Source organism: Crocodylus siamensis, chromosome 11 (assembly GCF_052110815.1).
Source record: "Crocodylus siamensis isolate JL-2025a chromosome 11, ASM5211081v1, whole genome shotgun sequence".
NCBI classification, from domain to species: Eukaryota; Metazoa; Chordata; order Crocodylia; family Crocodylidae; genus Crocodylus; species Crocodylus siamensis.
Window position 1 is genome coordinate 18,760,951 of NC_143405.1, and position 13,777 is coordinate 18,774,727.

At 46.6% G+C, this 13,777-nt stretch overlaps 1 protein-coding gene across 4 annotated transcripts in view; it reads left to right on the forward strand.

Annotated features, from left to right (window-relative positions):
* LRSAM1 (leucine rich repeat and sterile alpha motif containing 1) overlaps positions 1–13,777 on the forward strand; it is a 52,809-nt gene that overhangs the window by 6,513 nt on the left and 32,519 nt on the right. For 3 of the 4 annotated variants that reach the window (XM_090022128.1, XM_090022131.1, XM_090022130.1), the window contains exons 2-9: positions 2,385–2,555; positions 4,139–4,195; positions 4,854–4,898; positions 5,320–5,397; positions 6,084–6,152; positions 9,562–9,646; positions 12,614–12,735; positions 13,354–13,444. In XM_090022128.1, coding sequence (XP_089878254.1) covers positions 2,484–2,555; positions 4,139–4,195; positions 4,854–4,898; positions 5,320–5,397; positions 6,084–6,152; positions 9,562–9,646; positions 12,614–12,735; positions 13,354–13,444 — 619 coding nt within the window. In that variant the 5' untranslated portion in view covers positions 2,385–2,483. The remainder of the gene's footprint in view (positions 1–2,384; positions 2,556–4,138; positions 4,196–4,853; positions 4,899–5,319; positions 5,398–6,083; positions 6,153–9,561; positions 9,647–12,613; positions 12,736–13,353; positions 13,445–13,777) is intronic. The other variant, XM_090022129.1, reaches the window with a different exon arrangement.

The following is a 13,777-nucleotide window of genomic DNA, read 5'->3' on the forward strand; positions in this document are numbered from 1 at the left end:
CTCCTCGTATTTAATACATTTAATTTCATAACAAGTTTGTTCTTTCATATATTTATAATGTGGGTGGGTCCCTGATGATCCCATTATTCTAATATAAAAGTCTAAGTCTGTCTGTCTGTCTGTAATGCTTTATTCACGCTCTGATTGTCTGACAAGCAGATTGGCTGAAGCTGAGCCAGGGGAAAAACCAGCCCGCAGTGGCAGTGGGGGGGGGGCAGTGGGCCTGGCCTGGCATGGCCCGGCCCAGCCCAGCTGCGGAGGGGGAGGAGCGAGCCTCCTGCCCCCATCAGGCCTGGAACCACTCCTCCCCCACCCCTGCTGCTCTGCGTTGGCCTGGGCCTGCTGCTGCCCCCGCACTGCCACGGTGGCTTGGCTTCTCCCCACCCTTGGGCCCAGTCCTCAACTGCATCGGGCCCGGGGCACTCCTCCCTTTCCCCTGCCGCTGCAGCGGGACCAGGGGTTGGCCAGGGCTTTGTCCCTGCCCACTGCCTCTTCCGTCCCCCCCCAAGTCATTCTTGACAAGCAGTTGACTAGTTAGGACAATAAATGCTATATACATTGATAATAACACTGCATCTCTAATGTGTACTCCCATTCGTAGCTCATCTGAGAGCATTTGTTTAGACTTAGCTGTTTTGTATCCCAGAATGTCTTGGAAATAACATTCCCTGTCTCAAATACGGGTAACATTCGAAGTGCATTAGCAAATTATAATACTGTTGTGAGTTCAGGACTTATTTCCAAGGTTTGGGGTGGTTCTAAGGTACTAACATCTCTCTCCATTCCTCTGCTATTGTTGCATGAATGCAGTATTGCTTTTATGATTAATATTTAATACAGGAATACCAGATGTGTCTCATAGTGTCTATACATCACTGAAACAAGGTCATCCTTCTATTTAGAATGGCAGTAAATTCTGAAAAATCTGCACAAAATGCTCCATCTTGAGTTTAGAAGCCTTTTTTGCAGGGAGCTGCAGTTTGACATTTAGATTTAGTCTCTCTACAAGGCTTCTGCTTTAACTACGAGATGTAGACAAAGCTGTGCTGACAGAAGGGGTTTTTCTGCTATCAGAGTTACGTCAGCTCCCCTGAATAGCCAAAATCTTCCTACTGTTGGCAGAGCTGCAGCCATACCAGGAGTTTTGACAGCAGAGTTGCATTGGGTATGGGGTGTAATCTCTTCATGCTCCCAGCTGAAGTACTTATGCCAGCAGGACTTTGTACTGTGAACAAGGCTTCAGTCCCTGCAACTCTGGGCTGAGCAAAATGCAGCCTGGGGGCCAGATGTGACCTGCCAGGCCCCCCCGCAAAATTAAGAAAATTAATATTTATCTGCCCCTGGCTGCCTGTCATGTGGCCCTCAATGGTTTGCCAAAACTGAGTAAGTGGTCGTCTGCCCAAAATAATTGCCAGCCTCTGCTGTAGCTTCTTGTAGTAGTGTATGACTAAGGCAGCAGCACCAGCAGTCAGTTTCAGTAGATTTGGGTTCTTGTGATTCAGTTTGCTGGTAATATCTATTATTAAATTATTGAAAACATAAGTTATACTTTCTTTAAGACCATTAACTGAGAATGGGCTTTAAACTGCAAGCAACTGAAGCGAAATATCTCCATGCACTGAGTAATTAATACTGGGGAGAAAAAATCAACTTAGATTTTGTCTAAAAAGGAAATGTGTAAACAGGGCTTTTAGACACAAGGCAAAAATTGGATTTAAAAGTTTAAAATAGTCCCTTGTACTAGCAGAAACAGTGCCAAGGGGCAAAAAAAATTCCCTATTGGACAATCCCTGTGTTTGCATGGAGTCCAGCTTCCTTCATTGAAACATAAAACAAAAATCGGAGAGGAAGTCCTGTATCATGAAGGTGTATCACAGGTCTCTTGCCTCTTCCTGGAAGGCTCATCTACAGCCTCACTCTGGTGGTTGAAGCCTTATAAATTCCAATCTAACTTTATTCATGGTGGGTTTATACCTACTTGTTCTTGTGCCAACATTTTGTTCCAGCTCAAATAGTCCTCCTTCCTTTTTGGTTTACCTTCCTTATTTGTTTTGAGGCAGCAGTCATATCCCCTCCCTGCCTTTTTTTGGGTTGAGAGGCTAGACAAGTCAAGCTCTCTTAGTTTCCTCTCCATTCTCCTGATTGTCGTCCTTTGACCCTGTTCTAGTTTCTTTTCTCTTAAACATGAGGTGATCAGAAGCCTATGCAATATTCCAGGTTTCACTAATGCCTTGAACAGTGGCTTTAGTACTCTTGCAGTGAGGCTGTTTGTGGGTGCCAGAGCAGGTCTGCATGGCTCATCTTGCAGAACTGAGGCCTAAATAAAGACGACGGCAGCAACGATGATTTTCTCCTCTCAACTTACTCGAGTGCTTTTCTCTCAGTCTAGGCTCCCAGTCAGATGTCTGTTCCATACCCCCTCCGCCTTGGTTTACACTGATCTCTTTCTGCTACTGAGACGGAGCTGCAGTGAAAAGTGAAAGATGCCACTCTTCTTCCGTAAAAAGAAGCCTAGTGATGATGCCCGGAAGCGCCTTGAATACCAAATGTGCCTGGTAAGCTTGGCAGCCATGTTTTTTTTTTTTTGTCTTCTAGAGCCAATCTTTTGCATAAAAATGCTTCTAGTAACAAGATCCAATATCATTTTCATTGCTAGGGTTTAATGTAGTAGGAATGATGACTAGGGAGCCACACACATCATTGCACCTAAAGGTCAACTTCCTTGCATTCTTCCATATACCCCAAGCTCCTTGTGTGCTAACATTTTCTACCTCATTCCCTTCTCTCATCCGTCCTCCTCCCCTTAAGGTAGGATCCCCAAGCTCCTTCCTTATCCAGGTTCCTGTGCATGTCTTCATTTCCCTCTTGCCCCCAAAACCAGGGTTTCTTACTGTGTTGCTCCTTCCTCCACCATTTTTACTTCTTTTCTGTCTTTATGTCTGGAAGATGTTATTGAAGGTGTCAGCATGTTAAACTCGACTGGGTGGATAACCTTATTTCATCTCTGGTTATTGTTATGCTGAATGGTGTTAGCTGTTGTCATCAACTAATTATTTGATAACAGAGGGGCTTGAAGCTAAAACTGGGTATCCGCCTGTCCACCATTTCCCCCTTGTGACTTTCCCATTTTCTCCCCAAATCAATATAGTTCTGCCCATTGATTTATAGAATATTCCCTAAAATTTTGGAATTAATTGGATGCAGCATTTAAAGTTAACCTGTTGCATTCAACCAGAGAAATGCCATCCAGTTGTGTGGGAAGCCAATCATAAATCACAGTTGAAGCATCTACCTCCACTGCAGTTTAGCCAGAATTGCAGGGGGGTGAGTTGTTATGGCTATATTGAATGTCAGTGAAACGGTGCTGCATAATATTACCTTATTAAATTAAAAGTCTCTTTATAATTTATTAACTTTCTTCCTATTCACCAGCTGTACAGAGTCACCCTAGGCACCAAGATAAGCTATACTCTTTCCACTCTGACCCCGACAGGGTCCTTACTATACCAAGTTACACTGTCACTGGGAATGTAACCTCATCACATTTAGGTATAGCAAGTATTTTGCAGCTACTGCAGACTTAAATACTGTACAGTGTTTTATTTGAGAAAGTAATGAACCTCAGCTTTTTTCTGTTCTGGTTCTAGATGACTAATGCAAGTAAAACAAACTCAATTATTTTTGTTCCTATAGGCAGCAAATCTAATTCTGAATACAGGAAGGAAGTAGATCTGTTGGGTTAGAGGTGGTATTTGTACAGTCGCCCCTGTAGAGTGCCACTCTGCATTGTGCATGACGCCTCTCTCAAATTCTAGAGAACCAACCATCTCTGTATTTTCTGTTAATTAAAAGGAACCTGTTCTTAATGCAGAACTTCGCTTAGGAACACAATGTTTTTATTTTGGCGTATTTGTTCTTGATTGCATGACCTATGCTGGACTTATGACTATGGAATAATTTTACTGCTTATGTTTTCCATGGCTTGAGGCGCTATAGCAGACAGCTCTAATTATATTTTCTAAGGAGAGGTCAGCAGGGCAGTTAAGCCAACAAGAACAAGACTGTTCATGTGTTTTATTATTCTAACAATGCAGTCCCATTTTTCTCTCTTTTTTTTCCCCTCTCTATCTCTTTCTAGGCAAAAGAAGCTGGTGCTGATGACATTCTTGATATATCAAAGTGTGAACTCCCAGAGGTGTGTTCCTTATGTGACTTGCAACATTAGTTGACCCGTTTGTTAATTGGATGAGTTTAGTTATTTTATCCTAAGTCACTTCTCTATTAAGAACAACAAGACAAAGTTAAAATAAAAGCTGTCCTTTTTCACACAGTACCATGTTGCAATAATGTGCTCTGGATTGGTATAGGCTAGAACTCTGCTGTAACATCACCTTTCTGTTTATCTCCTATATACAGGTGCCAACTTACATAAAAACCTTTCTCACTCAGTTCCCTACAGAGTGTGTACCAGGATTATGACAAAATATTATTATGCTGTTCTGCATAATAATTCATTTAAAATGTATGTTGGCTTCCAAGATATCAGCACACTGGACATTAAAGTATTGAAGGCCTGGACTTCTGCCCAGGCTTCAGAGTCTGTTCTCCATTACCCGGAAGTCTCTATAATTCTACTGAGAATCATTGTAAATTGTCTAAGATTCAGAGCAGTGCAGTGAGGTGCTGGTACCTAGGACCAACTACTGACTAATGCCAGAGGCCAGCCATTTGGGTTTTTAATAAGAGCCAATTGTTCAGTTCTATTGATGTGTGGTTTTGAAAGATAATACCATGTTGCAATGTGTGTTAATATTTTTATTATGTACTGAGCTATTTTTGTATTTCATTTTTAGATTCCTTATGGGGCTTTTGCAACATGTAAGGTCTTGCAGAAAAAGGTATTATTACTTCAAATATTATGATAGCATTTGAAGTGCCTGCATATGGATGCTTCCAAGAACTGTGAAATCTCTCTCTCATAATGAACGTGTCCAATTGTGCAATATTGTATATTGAGGGACATGCAAGAATCCTTCTTGTACACTTTCAGGAATCAACTTACTCCACGAAGCATGAGATATGATACATTCATTCTTAGTCTGCATAACCACATGTGATTATTGGTAGAAAAAAATTATCCAAATCCCCTATTTCAATCCAGTCATACTATTGAATCCAGCCTCCCTTAAAGAATTATTTAATATTTAATTTAATCAGGTTTGAACCCTTTCTAGAGAACAAAATTAAATCCAAAAGAATGTGCGTGTTTGAACCTGTGATGTATTCTGTGACCTTACGCCAATCACTTTTTCTCCTCAGGTGCTGATTGTTCATACAAATAACCTAACGTCTCTGGTTCCAAAGTCTTGCAGCATTCAGAGTCTCATAACTGTGAAGGTAACCTGTGACCCTGCAGCAAGGAGTCCACACTTTTTGTTCTGCACACGTTCTGGGTTAAAATGCAGTCATCCAAGACTCTCTCTCCAGTTTCACTGACTTTTGAAACTGGAGATTGGCAGTGCAACCCCTTTCTCAGTGAGGTTACAAGTTCACTTTCACTTTAGTGTTAAGAAGTCTTTACCATCTGTTGGCTTGTGAATAATTTAGGTGAAATGAGAACCCCAGGAATTAATTGTCCTTCTTGCCATTTGCGTCCCTCAGCTTGTGGTCAGTTTTGACTAAAGAGGCCATGGGGATGGACTCTCTTCTGTCCTGCAGTGGTTGACCTTCTATATCCTAATGGAAGTATAGTGATGGGTTGGATAGATAATATTGCACTGCTATTACTTTACCTGTTCAGTGGGTATAAAGAGACTTTCATAACCAAGGTTCTCAGCCCTGCTCCATTTGCCAACACAATTGTGAATCTGTTTATTTACAGAGGCTGGCATTTTCCAGAACCCTTCAAGAATATGGTATCTAGCTCCCATCAAAAGTCAGGATATGGGCACCTGACATATGCAGGCCCTTTGGAAAGTTCTAACCTGGGAGAAACCTTCACTGCTGTCCAGTTCATCTGCTCTCATGCTTGAAATGTGATGCTCCTTCACAAGCTGAGCTGATGATGGAATCTTCTTTCCCAGGTTTTAGATCTCCATGACAACCAGTTGACATCACTTCCTGCTGATATTGGTCAACTGACATTTCTCCAGGTAAAGTCTGTACAGTGTGAGTCTGGATTGTAGGACACTGTGAATATTGTTGTTTAGTGCTATCAAATAGTTAACCAGGATAGTAAATGATAGGCCTCACTGTACCAGTTCCTTTTCATGCACTTGATTTTCACTACAATTATCTTAGCTGTTGGAGAACAGTGTTACTATGAGGTAAAGCAGGCACGTAGCATCATTTTGTACCTGTTTAATCCAGTGTAGCAGGGACTGGCCTTCAGACTGCCTGGGACAAGTTCTAGCAATGTAGATACATCATAATAGCAAGCATGTGCCATAAGCAGACAAGGGCTAAAATTCCCAGTCCTTTTGCTTCTTTAAAATACCCTGGTTCTGCAGTATCTATAGATACAGTAGTGTGGATGGTCACAGTCCTGATGTGGCAAGTACATCTCTTTTGGTGTTCTCTTTCTAGTGCAGGGGTGGGCAAAATAGAATATTAAATTATTAAATATTAACATTTATCTGTCCTTGGAGTCAAAGATAACAGGAGCAGGGCAGTAGGAGCTGGCGAGCAGGGCGTGGGGGCTGCACGCTGCCCCCAACCTGTACCAGAGAGCTGGGGGGACATGGAGTGAGCAGGTGCAAGAGCAGAGCCTGCACCCGTGTCCCAGTTCACCCGACAGGAGCTCTGTGGAGCTGGGCTAGCTCTCCCCTGTCGCTTCTGGTGCATCCCAGCCCGGCTCCACAGACCCCTGCCAGCCTGCGCCCTGCTCTGGGCCCCACTGGTGCTGGCCTTGGGACATTGGTCCCAAGACATTGAAACATTGGACCCAAGATGGTGACCAGCAGGCAGGGTACCTGTCAAGGGGCGGGGCTACCCATGTGGCCCCTGACAGCTTGCCACAACTTGGTAAGTGGCCCTCAACCCGAAATAATTGCCTGCCCCTGCTCTGGTGGAGGAAGAGAGCAAGTATCCTTCCGTTTTCACAGTGTGCCCTTGCCCTAAAAGATGTTGGTATTCACTGAAATTTGTAGCTCCAGGAAGTTAGCAGGCATTCTGTGACAAGATCCCTTTTGAGAACAAGAAGCTTGTCTCCTTGAAAAATAAGGAAAAACATTAAAAAAATTCAAGACTGCATACATTGTATGGGAAATAAAAGGATCTAGGGACATTGCGCAGCCCTATGAGAAACCTGCCTTCAGTGAGGCTGAGGTCCCCTTTTTATAAACCGTTGTACAGGAAGCATGTAGCCTCTGAGGGACCAACTGCCTGCTCTGCTGGAGTCACGTGCTGTGTCCTTTGTGTGATTCTCTGGTGATGGAGTCAGGGATCATATTGCAGGAAGGAGCAGATCTCTATCAGCATCTGCCAGCAAAAGGGGGATTGTATTTTACCTTATACTTCAACTGAGAGCCCAGATAGTCTTCTCCACTAAACATGGAGATTTCTGTTAGTCTCAGATGAGAATGGATGGTTGCAGTGCCTCTTGAAGACTAGGCTAACGTGTAACTAAAGTAACCGGGAAAATTAGGGGTGCACCAATAGAGATTTTGGGGGCTGATACCAATAGCTGATTTTTAAGAAGGCATATCGGCCAATACCAATCTAACTTCCAATACAGCTGTGAGCAGTTGGTAAGTCTGGTGTGGTGGAAGAGGATGGGGGAGGGAAAGGGCATTGGGGGTGTAGATCAACATCCCTTGCAGTGAGGGAGAGAGTGAGGCTGGGGTAGACGCTGCCCAGACAGGGCAAGGCAGGTACGAGACAGAGCTGCCGCTCATCTGGGGGTGGGGGGGGCAGCTCCCACCACTGCATTCACCCTGAGAAGGCATGGGGGATGGGGAGTGCACCCTCTAGATCTGTGCAGGGCAAGCTGCAGCTGCAGGCTGCAGCTGGGGCCGTGCCAGGCTCTTGGCACTGGCTGGGCTTGGGGCAGGCAGCAGCAGCACTGGGAAGGGGGTTATGAGGGCAGCTGCAGCCACCCCAAATTTTGCCATAGCTCCCCCTCCCAGCGCCACTGCCTCCACCCACCCAGCACAGCCCCAGCTCTTCCCTGCGCATGGGGAGAGGTGGGGGTTGAACTGGTGGCAGCACTTGGAGGGGGCTATGGTGGGGGCTACAGTGAAATTTGGGCTGGTTGCAGCCCCCTTCCTTGTAGCCCCCTCCCAGTGCTGCTGCTGCTGCCTGCCCAGAGCCCAGCCTCTGCCAAGAAGAGCCTGGCGCAGCCCCACCTCCAACCCACAGCTGCAGCCCTCCCCTCCTGCCCCACCAAATCCGGGGCCACATGCCCCACCTCCCCCCATGCCCACCCAGGGTGCGCACAGTGGTGGGAACTGTCCTCCCCCCGAAGGAGCCGCGGCTCCATCCCGTACCAGTGCTTGCCCCAGCCCCACTTCTCCCTCACGGCAGGGAGCATTGAGCTGTGCCCCTCCCCCCCTTTCCTCCTCCCTCCCCCCCTTCCCTCCTTCCTCCCCTTCCACCACACCAGACTTACCAGCTGCTCTCCAAGCTGCCAGACTGTGCTCCTCACTACCTGTGTGCTGCAGCGCAGCTGTGTGCATGCACGGGCGTTTATCAGACAAATTATTGGCTGCATCGGGCCAGTTTCTAATACAGCCAATTTTCTTTATATTGGTGCTGATCCGATATTGGACCAATGTATTGGTGCACCTCTAAGGAAACTAGTGGTAAAAGATTAGTTCTTTTGGAAGTTTCTGGCTGATCTGAATTTCTCCTCTGCCTGTTATATGATTCACAGTAAGATGCTAGACAAAGCATGAATAAACCAAGTCTTGAATAAACCAGCAGCGTTGGCAAATACTGGTAGTTCTGCTGAATTAAATACAATAAGCACCTGAACAGTCCAAGCCAGCTATAGCTGTTATAGGTTAATTTGTCCTCAGCCTGTGGTTCAGTATAATGCTCTTCTGAATATATCTATAACAGCTCCACAAAGGGTACTGCTTCATCACACCCAACTGATTATAGCTTGTTGGCTGTGCCTCATGTACATCTTCAGTGCTAGGACATTACTCATTAGCCAGCTTGCTTTTCTGCACGAAGGCAGATGGGCATTATGCAATGACAAAAGGCGTTTTTCCTGTGCTGTAAGTAGATTCAGTGCCTTGGTCTTCTCTCACCGGTAAACTGGGATCCCCATTGCTTAGGTTGGCCAAACTGGGTCTAGCTTGTGACATGCAGCGCCGCAGGTTCTCATTCAGCAGAACTGTGCTGTTAGAGACTGCTAGTAGAAAAATCCCTTCATTGCGAGTCAGTGGGAATAGAATGACTAGGAAGTGGCCCTTTCCAAGAGCATTGTTGCCTGAACAACAGTTGCCTGAACTTATTTCCAGACTGTCCTCAGAGGCTTGTAGATGCTCCTAGCACAGCACAGGCAGGCAGACTTTCATCCTGAATCACTAAATATCTTCTCTCTTAATATCCTAGGTCCTAAATATTGAAAGGAATCTCCTAAAATCTCTTCCAGAGTCTATAGGGGACCTTGCCCAACTCCAGACACTCAATGTGAAAGGTATGGCAAAATGGAGGGGGCCCATGCATGGTGATCTTGAGAGCTCAGGAGCTTGAAGGTCACTCCTACATTGCATGCAATTTATATATTTAAAAAAATATTTTTGCAACCTTACTTGCTCTGGTTGCTTCCTCATTAGACATTAGTACAACCTGTTGCTTGTCCCAGTTCTTCAGCAATTAAAAACAATCACCCTGTGCTCAGATTTTTTTCCCCAGTTACAGGAAGAGAGATGGGCACGTTAGGTCTCCACAGTCTGCAGATAAGTCATGGGCTGCATTTTGGGTGCTGTGACTTAGAAGGGATGCCACCCTTTAAAACTCCCAGGTAGAGGGGAGAAGAGTCAAGCCAGTCTGGGTCTTCGGAGGGATGTAGATCCAGAGGACAAAGGCACCCTTGATTTGCTTTTGGTGACTTTGCCTCTACAGATGCTATTAGGCACACGCCATACGAGGAAAGCTGACTGGCATTGGGTAGGAGTGCAGGCTGTGCCTGGGGTCTGTGTGATCAGCAGGAAGGGGTCTTTGTTTCATATGTTATCTGTCACCTCAACCAATCACTTCCTGGATGTTATGGTCTTCTTGTTTACGTGCAACTCCTACTAACACTTAGTTTTTGTTAAATGAGCTTTGTGTGGGACAGTTCTCAAATGTAGGCATAAGGGTGTTCTACACTAAGAGTGGGTCTTGGGAGAGCATCGGGCAAATCTTAGCTTGGATAGTCAACACAGCAAAAACATTCACTGACTCTCTTAAATATTTGAGGGCTGGGATGTACGCGTGCACACACACTCTTATAACTTGATCTCCAATTATATTTCTGTTTACTGAAGCAGGCACTGGAAAAGCACTAGCCTGGTTCAGTTTCCTGATAGGCAGTAGAAAGGGCCAAGAAGCAGCAAAATTGACAGGCCTGCTTTAAACTGAGTGCCTCAGGTTTTTGTTTAAATGTGACAGTGCCGTTTGTGGAGAGTTCTTTGGGTGGGGAAGAGCTAGATGCTTTGGCAAGAGATGATTCAACATAGCAAGAGAAGTGAGGGGCTATAATTTTAGAAAGCACTTGGGGAAACTTGTTCCATGACATTGTGTATAGCAGTAAGATAATAAGGGTTTGGCAACAGTGTTTGAGTCAGTCGGGTGTCTAACAGGTAAACTGTGCTAGCTGACCTACAGAGTAGTCCCACCAGAGCACAGGGCTCAAATAAGTGTACCAAAATAACTCTCTTAGGACTGTGTCCACAGAATAAAGGTCACAATTATAACTCTTCTTTGGGAAGTTTAGGCATTCCTCAAAGAAGGCTTCAATAAAAGGGATAGATGCTGATAGTAAAGCAGCTGGAGGGCATGGGGGGTTGAACTACTGTTTGAGTGGGAGTTCAGTTCACCCCTGTGTGTAGCTGAAGCCCTGGCCTCTTTTCCTTCATTCCACAATCCAGTAGTAAATGCCCTTCCCCCTTCTATCCAGTGTCAGATCTTTATAGTGGAGGGTAGGGTGCTTAGGGGCTGTATAGCCCTTTTGGACTTGGTCTGTGCTCTCTATGAAATGGTCATCTCAGCTGAGAAGGGGTGTGTGAAAAAGACCCTGTGAGAGGGCCCCACTGGAGTCTGTGTCGCCCTCTCTAATAGGGACCGCTCTTGGTAAGACAAAAGTAACTCACCCAGTGCGGACGTGTGGACACGTCGGCCTCGCCTGCCATGACTTGCTGTTAATCCTTATCTGTCCAGTTGGTCTGGGCCGTATAGTCCGAGAATGAGACTCTTCTCTTCGTTAGGGTCCCTGGACCCTGAGGGCTCCTCCACCCCTACACCCTCACCCGATCCACCATTATTAACTGTCAGACCGCTCCGGTCATTCACTTGTGGTGGCCCCGGACAGTACACCAATGAAGTGGAATAACGTCAATGAAGAAACAACAAAAAAACCAACCATGGCCAAGAGCACTTCTTTAGGGTACCGCCCGCTTCAAGTCTTGTCCTCAGTCTCAGTGCCCCTTCTCCCCCCTTGGCCATGGGGCGGGGAAGATCCCTTTTGGTTACCCCCTGCGACGGGCTGCTCCGCCCGTGCAGTCGAATGAAAGAGAAAGAAGAATGCCCGTCACTCCCATACCACGGGGCGGACACCTCTGCCCCCGGCCCTTACGAAACTCCTGCCGCTCCCTGCGACGTTCTGCTGTCTTCAGCCCTGCTTGGCCCGCTGCTCGGAGCTCTGACCCCTTCGATGGGGCCCCGCTTACGCCAGAAGGTCCAGCCGTCCTTCCAAGCGGCCCGGAGCCGCCAGAGATCCCTTGCACCAGCGTCGCCTCCGGCCCTTGCCGCTTCTGGATCCACCCGCCTCTCGAGCCGCTCTGGTGCTCCTCTTGTGTTGGTCCGCGTTGCTCCAGCACCTCCCACTTCCAGGTCTCTGTAAGGTTTAAGTTCCCGTCGCTCGCTGCAAACCGGAGCGTATGGGCGGCGCTGGGTCGTGCCGGCTCGGGGTTCTCCCAAGCCCACTATCTGCTTCACTCCCTTACAGGGGGTTTCACATATGCAGAACTTCTCAGCATACTGCAGAGCTTAGGAAGGAACTAGTCTCTGAGCTGCAGATGTGTTTTGGGGATCAGACCTGAACACCCTGTTAATTTCAGTAAGCTCAGGTACATAGTGCAGCATTAGTCACAATAGATTTTGCACAGTTTAATACATAGAGGCTGAAGCATGAGCCTCCATGAATGCACAAGAGGGATTCTTGCAAGTCATTCCTGTGCCCAAAATGTATTCCAGCCCATGCAGAGAGTTGACTGCCCCTCACATATAATGCCTATCGTGCGGCTGAAGTGATTCTTTTATGCAGATGAGTACAAGATCAGGTCAAGGGGTAGTAGATGATAAGCAGCTGGCAGCGAATGCTGGCTTTTGGTGCTCCAGTTGTAGAGATCATTGGAGACTTGCTGTGGGTGGGGAAAGTCCTAAATTTCTCCCTTCCCCCCAGGCAATAAGCTGAAGGAACTGCCTAGCACTCTGGGAGGCTTGCGCAGCCTGCGCACACTTGATGTCAGTGAGAACCATCTGCAAGAGCTTCCACCAGTTCTGGCTCACATCCGCACGCTGGAGGTATGTGCTCAGCTGCCCTGTCCATGTCTGCCTTTTGCAGGCTGGGATATGTCCTGCATGCGGGTCTGTTTCCCCACAAAAGGAGTTTATTGCTGGTCATGCTAATTAAATTAGCTTGGAGAATGGATTGGGATGCATGGGTTTGGGTTGGGTGTGAGTTGTGTCACCAGGTGATGCCCCCCCACACTGTGTCTGCTGTAGGCACTAAGTGCATATCCAGGGGATAAGGTCATGGAGCCTCTGCAGAGGGGCTAGTGAGTTCTGCTATCAGAGAAGAGCTATTGGCTGTGTTTCTTCTCCTTGTAGGTACTGAGTATTTATTTTTGACTGTTTTGGGGTTCAGTTGCATACAAATCCCTCATATATTCCACTCAATGTCCCTCCTGCTTCATGAAACACAGGGAAAGAGCTAGCAGTGGGTTTGCTAGAAGGTGAACCTGCTAGTGCAGCAACATTCTGCAGATCAGTTTTGGGATGAGGTTAAGTACTGCAGTTAAACTTCCAGAGTAACCCTGCCCTTTCTGCTGCCTTGGCCCCCTCCTGTGAGCCAGCTGGATTCTGACAGCTTTGTTAGATTGTAAATGGAAACTGGAGTTCTGCATGTTCTCTGTTTTGGAGACGCTGACCCTGGATGCTTCATCCATGACATATCCACCAGCTGATGTTTGCAGTGCTGGCTCAGAGTCTATCCAGCAGTTCCTGTGCAGAGGTAAGCAAGGGGGAAAGCCCTTGGGGAGCAATGAATTTGCAAGGCTTTGAGTGAGTGCTGTGCTGTGTACCTGGAGATCACTGCCAGCCACAACTCATCCTGTGTACTGTCTGTAAAGGGCAGATGCTCCAAAGGTGACTTTATAGTTTCATAGTTTCATAGTTTCATAGTTTCATAGTAGCTAGAGTCGGAAGGGACCTAGGTAGATCATCTAGTCCGACCCCCTGCCTTAGCAGGAAAGAGCACCGGGGTCAGATGACCCCGGCAAGGTGCTCATCTAACTTCCTTTTAAAAATCCCCAGGCTAGGAGCCTGCACCACTTCCCCTGGAAGC